We start from the raw sequence: 17,362 nt of genomic DNA, 5'->3' as shown, positions 1-17,362 counted from the left end.
CATGTGGCCGAAGCTGCCAAGGTCTGCGCGTGCTGGGGCCGGAACATGGTCCCCTTGTTGGATTACATCTTCACCAGCTTTCTGTCCTTCACTGCCTAAGCTTGGCTGTCCTGAAGCTGGATCTCTAGACTAGGCTGGCCTCAAACTCAGAGAGATCAGCCTGCCTCTGCCGCTGGTGTGCGGGGATTAACGGTGTGCACCACCACTGCCCAGCCGAAGAGTTCCTTTTCACAAGTTGGAAACTTAGCTGGATGGGATTTTGCTCTGAGGTCACCACTCCCTTTATTCCATTTCTTCATCTGTTTAGCTCCTTGAACACAGGATTTATCTTATTCCACCTCCTGGTCCCCCCTTTCTCAATCTGTATATTTTGTATTTTTACTTGCTCAGCTTGCTTCTTTTCATTATGTATCTTTATTAGAGTTAATACTAATAACCACACAACAGAGTCTCTACTAGGCTGTTTTGAGATTTCCTCTGCCAAAGGAGTTAATCTACAACTCTTTACTTTAGCCTTTGGAAGATTCTTTAGAGAAGGGCAAAAGGCGGCCACATTCTTTACCAAAATATCACAAGAATGATCTCCAGGCAATACACTAAAATTCTTCTCTGAAACTTCTGGAGCCAGACCCTGACAGTTCAAGTAACTCTTAGCACACACTTCCTCCAACAAGGCCATACCCAGCTCCAACAAAACCACACCTCCTAATAGTGCCACTGCCTGTGAGTTTATGGGGGCCAATTCCATTCAAACTACCATACCCACTATCTCTCTTGGTATCTAACCTACTGTCTTCCTATCTCATTGTTTATATTGCAGTGATCCTCACCATGCTACTACATCCGTATTATCTGCCTAACTTCATCTAATCACATAGGCACTGAATCTTACAGGGTGAAAAGGGTATAAGATTTTGAGAGAATACATTCACATAGCTTCTATTATAGTAGGCTGTTACAATTTTTTTCTGTTATTAGTTTTTGTTGTTAATTTTTTATTGGGCCTAATTCATAAGTTAAACATATATATATATATATATATATATATATATATATATATATATATATGATGAAAATACATGATACACACACACACACACACACACACACACACACACACACACACACACACACACACGAAAAAACAGAACACGGGGCCAGCAGGATGGCTCCCTGGAACCTACATAAATGTAGAAAGAGAGAGCTGAACTGACTCCACATAATAATTTTCTGAGCTACACACATATACCTACACATATTATACTCAAATGCCATAATAATAAGAAATAATGAAAAAAAAAAACTAGTACAAAACCCCCAAATCTGTGCAGTATTCAGGTCTTCATGGTTTCAAGCTTCCCTTCTGGATTGACAGACATGTCCCCTGGGGGTAAGTGGAGGCCGCTCTGCTTTAATCCCAAATCCTGGCCCTGGACTCCTCTCACCAATCATGCTTTTGATTTGAGTCAACTGCTTTGTTAAAATGTGGCAGTGATGGGTCCATGAATCACGAAGCATTGGAGAATGTGTTAACATTATGGACTATCGTCTGCATTAGAATGAGGGAAGTCCTAAATCCCATTAGTTTGAATGTGGTAAAGAATTACTATTTGCCGGGTGGTGGTGGCACACGCCTTTAATCCCAGCACTCAGGAGGCAGAGGCAGGCAGATCTCTGTGAGTTCGAGGCCAGCCTGGGCTACAGAGCAAGATCCAGGACAGGCACCAAAACTACACAGAGAAACCCTGTCTCGAAAAATAAAAATAAAAAAGAAAAGAATTAATATTTTTCCTTTCAGGAATGTCTGAGATTTTGAAAAAAATTCTCAGTGCTTGCAAGTGAATTGTGGTTTTGACAGTCAATTATTATTTTTTTTAAGAGCCAATTTTTAAATTTAGGTTTTTTTCTTAGAGACACTTCAGTGAATTATAAGAGAAATTATGATAAAAATGGGAGTTAGCATTTTAAAAAGTTCTAAAATAGTTTTGTTTTCTTATCTCCAAATAAATATATGTATTTGGAAAAATTAAAAAAATTTTTTAAAGGATATCCTGGCTTTGGCCTGCTGCTATGATTAGCACAGAGATTAACAAATGTACTAGATACTAGATTTTGTATCTGACATATTGTACTTCTGAATTCTGGGAAGAGGAAGCTGTTGATTAAGATCTTCTATTACACTGTTGGGTGGTGGCTCACAAATCCCAGTACTCAGGCAGAGGCAGACAGATCATTATGAGTTCGAGACCAGCCTGGTCTACTACATATTGAGTTCTAGGCCAGCCAGGTCTGAATGATGATATCCTGTCTCAAAACAAAACAAAACAAAACAAAACAAACAAAACAACCCCCCACCCCAAAATCTGTTACAATTAACTTCTTTTGAGATCTAAGGACTATGGTTTGGCCTAGACCTCTAAATTCATAAGCTTTAGGATGGCCTCTGACGTCCACCCCAGCAGCCCGGAGACTCAACTCCTGCAGAGTTGCTCCAGTGGCCCTGGAATCTTCAGAGGAGTAGTCACAGTACAGAGAGGCTTTCTTTTCCCCTGGTCCTCCAGCCTTCCCAGTCCCCACCCTCAATGCACCAGAACTTCTCAGAGGAGGCGGAGCCAGGAGGGATGGGATCCCCTGTTAGAGTTGGTGGTCCAGGACCCCGTGCCCTTGCTTTAGCAGCCTAGCTTATTTGGGCGCTCGGAGTCCAAGTGCATACTGCGGCGTGGAACAGCCAGCCACCTCTTTTCCCGGCCAGCATCCCTTGCGATTTCAGTAGACCTCTCTCTCCAGTTGTGTTTTCTCCCCCTACTTCCATTTCTTTCTTCTTCTTATCAGACTACTTCTCTCCTGTTGCTTTTTCTTTCTTTTTATCCCCCTTTTCTTACTTGGCTAATGCATAGAATAGCAATGTTGTGATAACTGGAACTTTTTTGTTGCTTGGAGTGGAATTTTATTTTTATTTTTATTTATTTATTTATTTATTTATTGTTTTTTTGAGACAGGGTTCCTCTGTGTAGTTTTGGTGTCTGTCCTGGAGCTCGCTCTGTAGACCAGGCTGGCCTGGCTCTGCTGGGATTGAAGGCGTGCGCCATCGCACCCGGCTTGGAGCAGAATCTTACACTTCCTCAAGCTTAGACCTTAATAAATGAGGCTGTGGTGGAGCACACTTTTAATCCCAGCACTCAAGAGGCAGAGGCAGGCAGATCTCTGTGAGTTCCAAGCTAGCTTTTTGTATATAGTAGGTTGCAGGAATAAGACCCTGTCCCCAACAAACAAACAAACAAAAACAAACAAAAAACTAAAGCAAAAAAACAAAAGTTAATAATGAATCTCCAGGTAGCTTAAGTGGGAGTGTGCCATTTATTTATTTCAGTGAGAAATCTTTGTCTTCCCTCCAGCCTGGTTCATTTCTTCATTCTTTCATTGAACAAGTATTTAGGAGCACTTGTGGCAGCCATTCATCTGGGCTCTTGGGTGGTGGCAATGAACAAAAGGGTTAGAATCCCTGCCTCTCTGAATTTATATTTTGCTGGAAGAAACAAGGATGTAAAACGCAGTGTCATGCGCTGGCAGATGGTGGCTTATTTCATAGTGGAATCAGGGAAACCCTTTTTGAGCAGCTGACAGTTAAGACACATAGGAAGAATATTTTGGGGGGAGCTAATAGCATATCCCAAAGGCTTCAGGATGGGAAGGGTAGGGTGGGAGAGGAGGTAAGGCCATGCTTGGGTAGCTGCAGTGAGATGTGCAGCTCAGCACAGGGAATGAGCTCTGTCCAGCTGCTGTGTAAGGATGAGTTTGGATTTCACTCTCCATGACACCAGATGCTGTCAGGGAGTTTAAATGACCTAACAACCTTTTAACTCACCTGCTACTCGATGACTTTCCTTCATGATTGAAATTTACACAGTTCCAGCATGACAGTTTAACTGTTTACATGCCTGCCTTTCCTGTTCTCACTTTTATGTTCTGACATATAACTCACTGTCTACAAGTCACCACATGAACACAGAGGTGGATATGGTCCTTGAACTTAAAGGGCCTTAACAAAGCCTTTGAGACTCTCTTGAAATTTTATTGATCTGCTGTTCTCTTAAGGCTGATAGATTCATGCTTATTTGTAGCTCTGTGGCATAGCCAAGGTATTTAACATTAGAACAGTTGTTATAATGGTCCTCACTCATAGTTATATGTCAGGAGTACCCATAAATAATCATAGTCAGACCTCATATTTAGTGAATTTTAATCTCAAGCTGACAGGTCCAGATAGCTATATCTTGAAGTATTAAGGTGTTTGTTAGTATACTGAAAACCAGGAGATCCTGTTGGGTTGAAAGATCAGAAATATGCATGGGATGGTCTATGTGGTCAGAAGCATGTTGGCCTTGATCTTGGCACTCTCCGTGGTTCCCGTATCAGTAACTCTTTGTTGAACCAAGTATGAATTATCGTGTTGGAATTATGGGGAATTCTCTGCCTTGATACTTTTCCTGTCTCTATGCCTTACTGGGAAACCTGAACTACAAGCCTTGCTGCTGATGTGAATGAGAAACAGCTGGCCAGAGGTGAGTGTGTGTGTGTGTGTGTGCTGTTTTCTTGAAGAAATGAGGTTTACCCACTAAAGGGAGCCAGAATGGGGTTGAGGCGGGGCAGGGTGTGTGGAGATGGGGATGGGAATTCCCAGCAGCTACAGGGAAGGAAGATGGACCTTGTGTAAAGTCAGTGTGTGGTAGGTCTGTGGTTGCCTTTACTTGTCTCTGCTCTGTTTGTGGAAATTAGTAAGCTATGGTATGTAGGAACTTGGTTTCTTAAAAACAAGATCTTTGCATGCTTAAGAGAGATCAATTCTTTTTTATCTTCCTGAAGGACAGTCCTGTCACGTGGCATGTGTTTGCAAAGTTTAGGCTAACGCACCGACAAATGACCACAGGATCTGGTCTGCAAACACGTCTAGTGGGCCAGGCTCTTGTTTCTCCTGCGTTCTCTAAGCAACAACTCTTTTGTAAATACTGGAAGAGAACAACCAGTTCCTTGTTTGTGCTCATTGTTAGTTTTCTATTCCTGAGTAAGTGCAAAGAACAGGAGCTTACAAGTTACTAGGAGATTGGAGACCTGAGGTTTAGTTTACATGCAGTGCGGCTCTGCCTTAAAAAGTCGGAGTTAACATCTCCCCTGAAAACTACTTAAAACCCAGAGAAAAATAGGATAGACACATTTGAAAATTCACTAAAATTATTTATTATTTATTTTTTTGAGATAAGGACTTGGGATGTAATCTAGGCTGGCTTCAAACTTGTGATCCCCCTGCCTCAGCCTCTGAGTGCTGGGATTACAGGCATGCTCCACTACATTCAGCTAAAATTTTAATTTAAAGAACAATGTTGCTAAAAGTTCCTCAATACATGGTCGGGTTCCTAAATGGACATTGACTAGCCCGGTCTGCCTCCTCCGCTGCTGAGAGATCAGGCCACTGTTTGTTGGGAAACAACCAACCTTGACTGGGTTCTGTCTCTGCTTAGCAGTCAGTCTTCCTCCTGTGTGTGTTTAGAAAGTGTTTTTCTTCCTAATATTTCCCGTTAGCTGTTGCAAGAAAATCTCTTACCTTTATCCTGCCTCTCATTGTCCAAAATTTTAAATCAGTCCTAATTAGAATGCCAAATGTTGAGGAGTAGACACTTTGAAGTAAAACTGACATAAATATAGTAAAGTAGTATTAAAAACATTTGAAGTTATTCAGGTTCCAGTGTGAGTCACTGAAAACCTATTTGTTGGTTTCCTTGAGGTTTTCTTATTTTTGAAAACTTTACTTTTATTTAGTATTGTTTTGTGTGTGAGTGTACGAGGTGCATGTATGATGCAGGTGCACATGGACTCTGGCGAACACGGGAGTCGCAGGACAGCTTTGTGGAATCTGTTCTTTCATTGTTACGTGGCTTCTGTGGATTGAGCTCAGGTTGTTGGGTTTGCAGCCATCACTGGCTCCAACTCTGAATTTTGATCTTAGGAAAAATATTTGCAGAATTTGAGGTATTTGCCTTTATGTGTAAACTCTGGAGTGTAGTTCATTTGTAAATAAAAGAATTGTCGTACCACATGACAGGTGTTTGGAAAGCTTAAATGTTAAGTCATGACTTGTGTCTGTCCCCAGCATCTTGATCGTAAACATGTTCTGATTCCTTGCCTTTGGAGTCTGCTTCTGGGTTTTAACCAAAGGTTGCCTTCAGACAGTGGATGATAGGTCGTACACAGGCTTATATTTACCTGTGTGTTGTAACATGTAACCTGTGGTTGCTCCTGTAACATGAGGGATGTAGGTATTCTAGGGGCCCCACATTTCCTCCCTTCCCTCTCTGTTGGGTTCTTTTAAGCATCCGGGGGTGGTTTGCTTTGGTTTGCTTGGCAAAGGCTTGTCTGTGTCTTTATGATTCAATTGTCGGTGGTGTCTGTGTTGGCACATGGTCTTGCCCCAGGCACCAGAAGGCCACAGTGCCTTTGAAACAGTGCTAGCAAGAGATGTGCATTGGTCCCAGCTGTATCATCGGTTCTGGAAAGACATCTATTGAGGCTGATTATGAAAATTCTGCTTTCCATCAAATTAAATGGGGAGACACATGTGGCTAATGTCTGCGATTCTCCCAGACTGCCCATCAAAGATCTCCCACTGACTCCAGTCTGATTGTGTCCATGAGAGGGGTGGAAGTAGCATTTCTCATCCAAATGAGTTTGAGATATGTACAATCATGTCTGCTGCCTGTCATCTGTCTACTTAGCCCAAACTCCAAATGAAAATGTAGAGATGTCATGTGAGGGCATTTCAGAGCAAACACAGCCTCAAACAAACAAATCACAGTCATTTCTAGACCCTGATCCCCAGAAGATGCCAGATGAAGTATTTTTAGGGTAGAAGTAAGTGGTGGGTAGAAATGTGATGCCCGGTTCTCCTCGTCTCCTCGAGTGTACCTTGCCTCTTTGTGTGGCAGAAGAAGTATTGTGTTCTCCATCGCTGACTTCATGGTCTGTGATTCCTACTGGACTCGAAGGCCAGGAAGAATAGCTTGTTTTCTTTTACACTGGGGTTCAGCCAGAGTGTGCAGGAGAGGCGATACAGTCTTATTTTTGTGTTTTAGTTAGAATGCTGAACGAACGTGGTAGATTGAAAGTAGAACAAGACCCAGGTGTTGAGAACACAGTCCCATTTCTGCTTTGAAACACCAGGCTTGCCTACTTAATGTCGGCGACGGTTCTGCACGATTGCTATTTCTGTAAGTTAGACCAAAAGTGGAATTGTTTGTGCATCTTAGAAATGTGTGGCTTTTTCCTATTTTTTAAATTATAAAGTTGAATGCAGATATTGTTTTTTTTTTTTTCTAGTCGCTGAATAGAACGGGAGGATATGAATAAGAAGAAAACATTGCAAAACGTAAAAATTTAAACATTTTTGTTTATGACAATTAAATTTTAAATCAGCCTCCAGAAAAAAGCAGTTTACAAGTTAAGCACCTTGACATTCAAGATGTCTGAGAACCAAGTCTTAGGTGTCAAGGACAAAGCTTTAAAAGTTTCATGATGTCAGCTCTTTGCAGAATTCCTTGGTGCATGCTCCGGTTTTTACAGGCGGGCTTTTCGTGGATATGTGTAGTTCGTTCTTTTCAGGTAACTGGGTTCGTTCTTTTCAGGTAACTGGAGCTGCTTTTCCCTCTAGTCTCTGTCATCTTGTTCTTTTGTTCACAAAAGTACAAATCTAAAAGCCATGACCATGAACAGTAAGAGCAACTCTCTCTGCTTTACATGGACTTGGTTGGAGAGGCACATGGACCACCTCGGTGAACCTGTGATATTTTGAGCATGGATTTGATAAAGCAGGGGTTAGTGACATTTATTTTTAAGGTTGTTCATGCTAAGACGCTGTGAGACTTGGAGACAGAAAAGGCAGGATGGGGAGAGGGAGCAATGTCTGACTTCCAAACGAGAGAGGTTCACTGACTGGTGGTCTCATTGTTGTGATTTTAGCACTCACAAGGGGCACTTACCACCTCATGTCTTGATGTTTGCATGCCTGGGCATCCTTTTGGGCTTCGCTCTATGAACTATCCAGATCCAGATGCACATGGAAACAGATGGTTGTACCAGTTTTCTTGCCACTGTGACCAAATACTCGATGGAAACAAACAAAAAGGAGGGGTTGATTCTTTCTCATGGTTTTGGAGATTTTAATGCAGACATCTAGGTCCTGTAGATTCAAGGTGAGGCAAAGAATCACAGTGATGGGAAGGTGGAGGAGGAGGCTGCTCATCTCATGGTGAACCAGGAACATAGAATGAAGGGATTGGGGACCAGGTGTAGCATGAACAGTCATACCCATCATGACCTACTTCCTTCAGTGAGGCCCCACCTTCTAGTTCTCAGCATCTGCCAACATAATACCGGTGGCTGGGGATCCAACCATATGAGTCTAGGAGGGACATTTCATATCCCAACCTTAAGAGTGGTAAAAAGGAGAAACTATTGTGGGACTAAATTGATCTCTTCTGTGTGCTCTTGCTATGCTAGAGCTGTATGTCAGGTACCGTTAGTATGCTCCATGTATAACTCACCATTTCATCTTTCCAACAAACAACAAGCAAAGTAGCAATGTCTCAATGACACTATGACCTTCTGCCCGAGGGAAGTCCATGGTTCAATTATGTCCCCTCTACACACTTCCCGAAACAAAAGTATAGGCAATTGATGTGGTGCCATTCACAGCCGAAAGAGCCTATGTCTGAACCCCGGCAGGTTGGCACTCTCTAGTCTGGCGATCAGTGTCTGTGAGTGTTGTGTTTCTTTACCCAGAGTTCCCTCTTTCTATTGTTTGTTTGTTTGTGCTGCAGCCAACTCCTTTTAGAGCACTTGCTGTGTGCCCTGTGCTCTGCTGAACCCTGCAGATCCAAAAGACGTGAAAATGACCTTCATTAGCATTTACAGCCTAGCCGGGAGACAGACACAATCAGATAATCACGGGAACAAACTAGAGCAAAAGTTTGAAGAAGGGAGGCTAGAGAGATGGCTGAGCGTTTAACAGTTTGAGGCCAGCCCTGGGCTACACGAGACTGTGTTTGAGAGATGGCTCAGAGGTTAAGAGCACTGCTTGTTCTTCCAAAGGTCCTGAGTTCAATGCCCAGCAACCACATGGTGGCTTACAACCATCTGTAATGAGATCTGGTGCCCTCTTCTGGCCTGCAGGGATATGTGCAGGCAGAACACTGTATCCATAATAAATAAATAAATCTTTAAAAAAAAAAAAAAAAAAAAAAAAAAATTAAGCAAAGTGACCTGAGTTAGATCCCTGGGACCCACAGGGTTATCCTCTGACCTCCACGTGAACACTGGTGAGCATGCGCGTGTGTGCACTCAACACAATTTAATTAAAACAAACTAAAGAAACCTGTGTTCATGTTCATCAAATTTGCGATTTAGAAAATAAAAATACCCCTGAGGCTTTATTGGTTTTCTCAGAGAGTATCCTCTACTTTTGGCAGTTGACTTTCTGTTATTTTGCTTAATCTTTTACTTGTTCTAAAGAGAGAAATTAGCTGGGAGTGGTCTTTCCTGGTAGGTTCTGCCGCTGCGACACTGCCATGATGGCTGGACATTGACATTCCGGCCATTTCTGAGTCACATTTCTTCCAGAAGAGAGCTCCAGGAAACTGATGTTACAAGTGGAAAGGAGTTGAGAGCTAAGGTCATCTGGAGCGTGGACACCATCCCTCCCCCTAAAAGAGACTTCCTTTAAACTTTCAGGGTAGGTGGTCAGGCCTAGCAGCAGGTGCCTTTACTCAGGGAGCCATTTCTTCAGCGCCTTAGATTGCTTTTAAAGGTATATTTAGGATATAAGTAAATATGTTAGCAGTAGATTCTTTTTTCTTATTAAAAAAAAAATACTAACACCCCCAAAAGAAAGCTAGACACACAATAAGGCTTGAGGAGGTGTCTCCATGGAAAGGTCGTTACCAAATATATGGTCTGGTTTAGACTTCAATGTGAAGGCAGTTATTGTTTTTAAGATTGTGTATTGGGGAGAATAAATTGTCAGAGTATAAGAATTGTAAATTGAGAGAGTAAATTGTCAGAGCTGCAAATCCCGAGATGCTTCTGAAAACCACATATATTAGTTTTTCTAAGCTGTATGGATTCAGTGACATTAGGCTCTAGCTTAAAAGATAATTTAGAAGCATTGCAAGTCAGTTCTGAGAACATTTTCAGTCATGTCTGGTGGTGGTCTGATACTCTGGGAGGTTAGGAGAGATTTGTTATTTGACACATTGTCACTGTGTGATATACATACAGATGCTTCCCAGTTGAAGTCATGTATTGTAATATTCACTTGTGTGTTGATTCAGTGACAGATTTTCCACTTGTAATGATATAAAACATGTCAGATTACGTTGATGTACGGTAACAGAGTGTCTGTGTGGAGAGACTTGGTAGTACGTGGTGATGTATGTAGCAGTAGAGTTAGTCCATGATAATTGAAGTTTAGGTATCACTGGCTTATTGATAAACATTACAGATTATTTTAGTTTGGAGTACCATAATTTTTCTTATGGTTTTTAAATAAAACCCCTTTATCTCTTAATAGTATGTGTTATAATCCTGCCTCTCAGAAATCATGTATGTAACAAATGGAAAAATCTTTGGTGTCTGGCATCGAAGTTAATTAAATTGAAAAAATCACTTTAATTGGCAGTCTTGTGTTCGGTTAAAAATAAGTAACTATATATTAATCATTTTTTTTATTGAGGAGGTTTGTAGGACTTTCTGGCAATGATAGAACACTTTTATATAAGTAATGTATGTGTCACTCACTAAATTGGAGTGGAATGAAACACTGTTTATGTCAATGATTTTGTCAAGTGGTTTCAATCAAAATTTGGGAAAATTCTTTCTGTTGGATTATGTATGTTAATAGCTAATGAGAGGGGTAAAAAGTGTACACACACACACACACACACACACACACACACGCACACACACACACACACACGTATATATTCCCTTTTAGAAGCCAAAAAGATAAATCAAAATATGTAGTAGGTACTTTGAAATTAGTTCCAGAAAACATTTTTAGAAATATTAGGCTTGTCTAGCACAACTCTGGGGCTCTTAATCAAATGAACTATTTTTAGAGAAAGGATATATTAAACATTCCATAACTAATATAGTTACTTCCCATGCAAAAACAAATTTGTTCACACCTGTACAAAAATAATAATAGAATAGAGTGTTCTCTTTTCTCCAATTCTATATCACCTTGAGTCCTCACAAACCTCTATTGTTAACAGTTTGAACCCTCATGATTTTAAAAACCATGAACAGTTGTTTTAGGAACTGGGCAAAGGGAGTCCTTTCTTCAAGATGTTTGGAGTGGGGTCTGTGTTCAAATGCTAATCCTCCTACAGAGCAGCAGTGGGGGTTGGAACAATCCGTACATTTTTGGGCTTTGGATTCGTTGACTACAAGGCCCATAAATGGTAGTTCCCCTTCAGGCTTCAATCAGGCCTCTCTTTGTCTCTCTGTCTCTGTATCTCTGTATCTCTGTCTTTCTCTCTTTCTCTGCACCCCGTTTTATCCTAGAAGATCTGGCCTAGGAATACATATAACATGCATACTCCCTCTTGCAAAAAAAAAATGGGATTTTGTATTTTAGTGAGCCACCATACATGCATGCATCACTGAACAATGAACTCTTGTCTGAGGAGAATATTTCCCCACTCTCCCTAAGCACTTCCCTTCAGACTGTAAAAGGTCAACCCATAACAGACGCCCCAGGAATCTTCCTGGAATTTAGATGGGCTCTGCTGGGTTTCACTTTGCACCTATTAATAATTTAGTCCTGGGATAAAAATAAAAACAAAGGCTCTCATCTTACAGTGTGAGAACATGGCTCATGTGTGCTAAGTCATGCAGGTGAGATGCAGAGGGAAGCCCTGTGGAGTAGCCTGTCTGAAGAGGTTTCTCATGTGGGTTGGGGTGACTGCCTCCTGTAGCACTATAGCTCAAGATTAAAGGGAATTAGGGTAATTGCTCTTTAGGAGGAAATGTGTTTTCACTTTTCAATGGGAGCTGTATAAGCTTTAATTATCTAATCTAAACACAGCCGCTTTCTCTGGTGGCCACCATAGGCAACATTCAAACTCCGGTGGCCTGCCTGAGCTTGAGAAAACACTGCTTTATCACCGGCTCTATTACATAACCCACCCAGCAGGGTACAGTACAGTTACATTGTAGCATAGTTACTGCCAAGAACCCTTGAAGCGAGGAGTCGTTTAAATGGATTTTTAAAGTGATTTGAGCTGCAGCTAGACTCAAGCTTCTCACCGTTCTGTCCTCAGCCGTCCTTTTGAAGGCATTTTTATCTTGGGTGGTGTTTCTACTTCAGACTCAGTTCACTTTGCCGGATGTGTGCCTTGGCCGACCTCCTCTGTGTTTGCCAATGGGATTTGGGAATTTGCTCCTGAGGTTAGGTGTGCTTGTGTGGGGGGATGCACACGCATTTGTGTGTATGTGTACATGCATGTGAGGCCAGATGACAACCTCAGGTGTCATACCGCTGCTGCTGCTGTTCTCTCTGGAGACAAGATGGTGCTGGAGCGGGTTAAGACAGGCTGGCTGGCTAGTAAGTCCCAGGGACCTACTTGCCTATCCCTGCCTCCTCAGGACTGGGATTGTAACGCACAGCAGCATACCCGGCTTATTTTTATATTTATTTATTTATTCTGAGGGGTTCTAGGGATTGAACTCAGGTTGTCATGCTTGCAAAGTGAACACTTTAATGACTGAGCCGTCTTCCCAGCTACTAGAGGTCCTGTTTTGTTTTTTTTTTTCCTTTGTCTATTAAATTACTTTTCTTTAGAGAATTCACAAGGGCTACTAGTTTTGAAATCATTAGCAAGTGAAGGCAGGCTATGTATTTCCGGCAGAAAGACCTAGCGTTCAAAGGTGCTTGGAGGGGAGAAAACCCGGGATTGCTTGCCTGCCTTGTAACTGAACGCACAGGATCTTGGTGTTGGGACAGATGAAGGACATAATGCCATTGGTTCTAGGTAGAGAGGCTTTTAGGAATGAAGTTAGATTGAAACTACAGGTGAGAAGGAATAATGCCCTTTCTCCAGAAATCAAATCTTCAATGATGCTCCGAATAAACCTGACACACCCTGTGGCGTTCAGTCCTTGTCCTGTTCTGACCTCCCACCTTGCCTCCCTCCCTGCTCCCTGCTGCCCATCCACACTGAACACAAGCTCTGTCCTAGGCCAACACCTTTGCCCTCTCCTTCCGATGACGGCCGCCCTGCCGCTTGCTGTCTGTCTGCTCTGTCCATGGGCTTTGTCCCAAGTCCCTCACCCTGCTCTTCTCATGCTTCTCCCTATCCCAAAGTCACCAGAACATTCTCAGAGACTCCCCTGACTGTTAATTATCGTCTTTGTGCCACAATAATGTAAATTCTATGAAGGGTGGTACCAGTATTCAACACAGAATCTGATAGGTGCCGTCTAGGCAATATGTTACCAAGTAGAAATTGTTTATGGTTTTAAAGATTCCTTCTTGTTGGTTTATATATTATGAGTTTATCAATATGTCTCTGGCATCAGGAACCAGTGCGTTTCCCAGCATTCATTTTCCTAAGTTTCATTATGATTTCACCAAGCCTGTAGAGAGCCACACCAGCTTTTCTTGGGACAGAAATGTCACTTGACATCCACAGGAAAAGCGCTCACTGTGAGTTCAGTGTCATAATCAGGTGCCGAGTTACTCCCTGGCCGTCTATGAAGGGAAAGGAAGGCACTGTTGGTCTCTGGTAAGGAGACCAATGACAGAGGTACCCCTCGGTGTCTGTTCAGTGGGATTTGTGAACCCTAGCTGGCTTCTTCAAGGACCTGCCCCCATCTCTAAACACCCATCCATTTGTAAGCCCAAGGTGGCTGCTCAGCTTCAAGCTGAACGGGGATGTTGGCAACTTGGTTGGCTGTCCAAAGAGCAGCAGGCCAGGTGTGGAGACACATACCTGTAATCTTAGCATTGGGAATGCAGAGCCGGGAGGTCCACAGTGAGTTTGAGACCAGCTTGGTCTGCCTAGGGAGGACCAGCCACAGAGCTACAGATTGAAACCCCCGTCTCAAAAACAACATAAAACCAAAGAGCAAAAGAACCAAAATAAAAACCTGAAACACGTAAGAGAGCAACAGTTTCCCCGTGACTTATGACTCCAAGTGAAGGAAGCAAAATGCAGATTTGTTGAGTAGTTAGTTTTGTGTAGTGTTCTAAATGTTATTCATTGTTTGTCTGTCATAGGTTATCTACTTAAAGAAGACACCAGAAGAAGCCTACAGAGCGCTCCTGTCTGGCTCAAACCCCCCTTACCTTCCATTCAGGTACAACTGCTGCGGGGACTTGGGCTTCATTTGGCTTGGCCATTCCTTAGAGTAGGGGTACGGGGCCTTGTAACTGTCCTACCACTGTGACCATGATGCTGTCCGACATGAAATGAGATTTCTACCCCCTCTAAATTCTGAAGATAGCTCTTACTTTTTATTTTTAGGCTCCTCTCTGCAACTAGGAAAAAAAAAACATGGTTTTTTCTTTTTAGACATCTCCCCCTACCCTTAAATCTTTTCTATACTTTGACAATGTATTTAAAGTGCAGAGATCCTGATTGATGAGCTAATTAGATTTCAGTAATTACATCACAGGTTTATCCATTCTTTCACCCCATGAACATTGGCTGAGCTCTGTCTGCCTGGTAGGACTACTGATAGATGCTAGGCCCACAAATTACCTCCAGGGACCACAGGCTTCATTTGGGTCAGATCTAAGAGCCTTTGTTTACTATGTTCATTGTCAGGAAAGTTCTCTCTCATTTCAGCGTTGGAAAAGAATATTGTGTTAGTGTGTGTTGGGAGATGGAAAGCGTCCTCAGTCTGCCTCATTGCTGTGTAATGTACAGGAGTGCATTTAACTGCTCTCTTCCAGTCCGAGCTGTAGGTCATTTCGTATCTTTTTCATTGTGGCTTTTTTATTCACATTATCTCAGGTTTGTTTTAAGAAACTAAAAATGCTCTAGAGAGTTTTACTGCGTTATTGTCAGGCATCAAGAAATTATAGTCATCTGCTGAAAGCTACTCATTATATGAAGAGGAATATTTAGGAGTACAGAGGCACTTGTTCCTTGGTTTAGGCCCTTGTGCCTTTCTAGAATTTTGACCTTGTCTGTAACCCAGCTTGTTTTTCTGATAACTCAGAAAGTTATGTTTACACTAAACTCTACCTCTGCGTCCAGCCTCTTTGCACACCATGTGTGTGAAGTAGAAAGCACACAGTGTGGTGCATTCGGAAGTTTAGCGAGGTGTTCAGAATACTGTTGCTCTTCCGGAGTTGGCCTAAAGAAGTTGTTTCCCCCCAAATGCTAGGATGTAAGTTGTTTCTAGTTAGAGACTGCCTGAGGCCAGGGAATGTTATTGCAGACCTCTGAACACCAGTTCTGGTACCTACTGTGGCCTCGGCCTCATTATCGTCTGGGTTATGTCATTCACAAGGTCTTTTACTCCTTTTATTTTATGTTATACTTTTATCTTCATTGTCTAGACGGTTTTCAATTGTTGCTACTATATAACTGCTGTTGGCAGTTATCCATTTAAAGATTTCTTTTTAAAAATTACGTGTGTGTGGGTATGTGCATAGTGTGTGTGCATATGTGCATAGTGTGTGTGGGTATGTGCACAGTGTGTGTGGGTATGTGCACAGTGTGTGTGGGTATGTGCATAGTGTGTGTGGGTATGTGCATAGTGTGTGTGGGTATGTGCACAGTGTGTGTGGGTATGTGCATAGTGTGTGTGGGTATGTGCATAGTGTGTGTGGGTATGTGCATAGTGTGTGTGGGTATGTGCACAGTGTGTGTGGGTGTGTGCACATGAGTGCCAGTGCCAGTGCTAGTGGCGGCCAGGGCATTGGATTCCCTGGGGGCTGGAGATACAGATGGTTGTGAACCATTTGATACGGGAGTTGGAAATCGAACTTAGGTCCTCTCTAGAGCACTCTGCGCTATAAAATGCTGAGCCAGCTTTCCATTCTCCCCCTCCCAGAACCCCCAATTATCCATTTAAATGTACTTTTTTATTGCTTGTATTTTTTCTAAAAAAGACTATTTTGATAGCTTGTGGAAGTTGTGCTTGTCATAGTTGCCTGTGCTCTTCTCTGAAATGTCCGAGTTCCCATACATGTTAGTGATTTTCTACTGCTGTGATAAAACACCATGATAAAGGTGATTTAGAGAAGGAAGGGCTGATTTGGCCTTCCGGTCCCAGAGGGATAGCAGTCCGTGATGGCGGAGTGCAGGCAGCAGACAGCAGGCAGCAGACAATGCAGCTAGAAGAGCAGAGGGCTCACATCTTAAACCTCAGGCACAGGCAGAGACTGCCGAATGGGCCTGGCAAGTGGCTTTTAAACATCAGAGCTCATCCCTAGTGGCATAATTCCTCCAGCTAACTACACCACCTAAAGCTGTCCAAACAGCGCCACCAGCCACGGGCTAAGTATTTCAAATGCCCAAGCCTATAGAGGCTATTTCTCATTCAAACCATCATACTGTATATTCTCACTGTTCCTAATAGAAGAGTTTTATGGCTACTGTGAATTTAAATAATGCTCTTCCTCAAAACTCATTCATTTAGCCAACATTTACTTGAGCAGGCCGTTCTATGAAGCCCTTTATTCCCCCCAGAAGGTTGACAGGCCTCTTGCCTGTAGTTCTCTAGTATATTCTATGCATTACAGTGGTGCACACACCATGAACTCAAACGTCTTATACTTATTTGTTTGAGGGGATGACTTCTCTTGAGAATGGAAATTGACATGTTTTCCTATTTGTGTCCCAAGAGAAAACAATATATTAATGCATTGCTTTTTCCCATGCCAATCACTGTGGGAGTCTTAGGGATCTAAAGACAGTTAGGACTGGTAACCAGCTTTGGAGCAACTCAATATAGCTTATATGAATGAATAGATATAGGAAATAATGCTAATGTCCTATTAGAGTTCCTGTGGGAGGACTGAGGACAAAGATTTGATGGGGGAAAACTGGGGCCCAAGAGCCCAGGGGTTGATTTTTAGGTACTTTTAAATTCATATGTCACAGGTTTTCAAAAATTATGCTATGTTTGGTATCAGTACATTTAATAAATGTATGAGGTTTGTAGTATTTGGTATCATTATTAAAATAAAATAATTGATCTGTTTCTTTTTCTATTTGAAGTCATAGTTCAACTTTATAATTATAGCATTCTGCAAACCTGACTGATATTTCCCTAAAGGGCTGGGGCAGATAGCTCAGTT

General features: G+C 42.2%; 1 protein-coding gene across 2 annotated transcripts in view; it reads left to right on the top strand.

Moving 5' to 3' along the window:
* Window positions 1–17,362, top strand: part of Cdc14a (cell division cycle 14A) — a 170,207-nt gene that overhangs the window by 47,731 nt on the left and 105,114 nt on the right. For both annotated transcript variants that reach the window (XR_008216438.1, XM_052730935.1), the window contains exon 5: window positions 14,327–14,406. Coding sequence is in view for 1 of the 2 variants with exons in the window: in XM_052730935.1 (XP_052586895.1) it covers window positions 14,327–14,406 (80 nt within the window). In the remaining variant the exon portion in view is untranslated. The remainder of the gene's footprint in view (window positions 1–14,326; window positions 14,407–17,362) is intronic.

Source organism: Peromyscus californicus, unplaced genomic scaffold (genome assembly GCF_007827085.1).
Source record: "Peromyscus californicus insignis strain IS unplaced genomic scaffold, ASM782708v3 Scaffold_9__1_contigs__length_137607984, whole genome shotgun sequence".
NCBI classification, from domain to species: Eukaryota; Metazoa; Chordata; class Mammalia; order Rodentia; family Cricetidae; genus Peromyscus; species Peromyscus californicus.
Note: the sequence above shows the minus strand (reverse complement) of the source record. Positions and strands in the feature narration are given on the sequence as shown.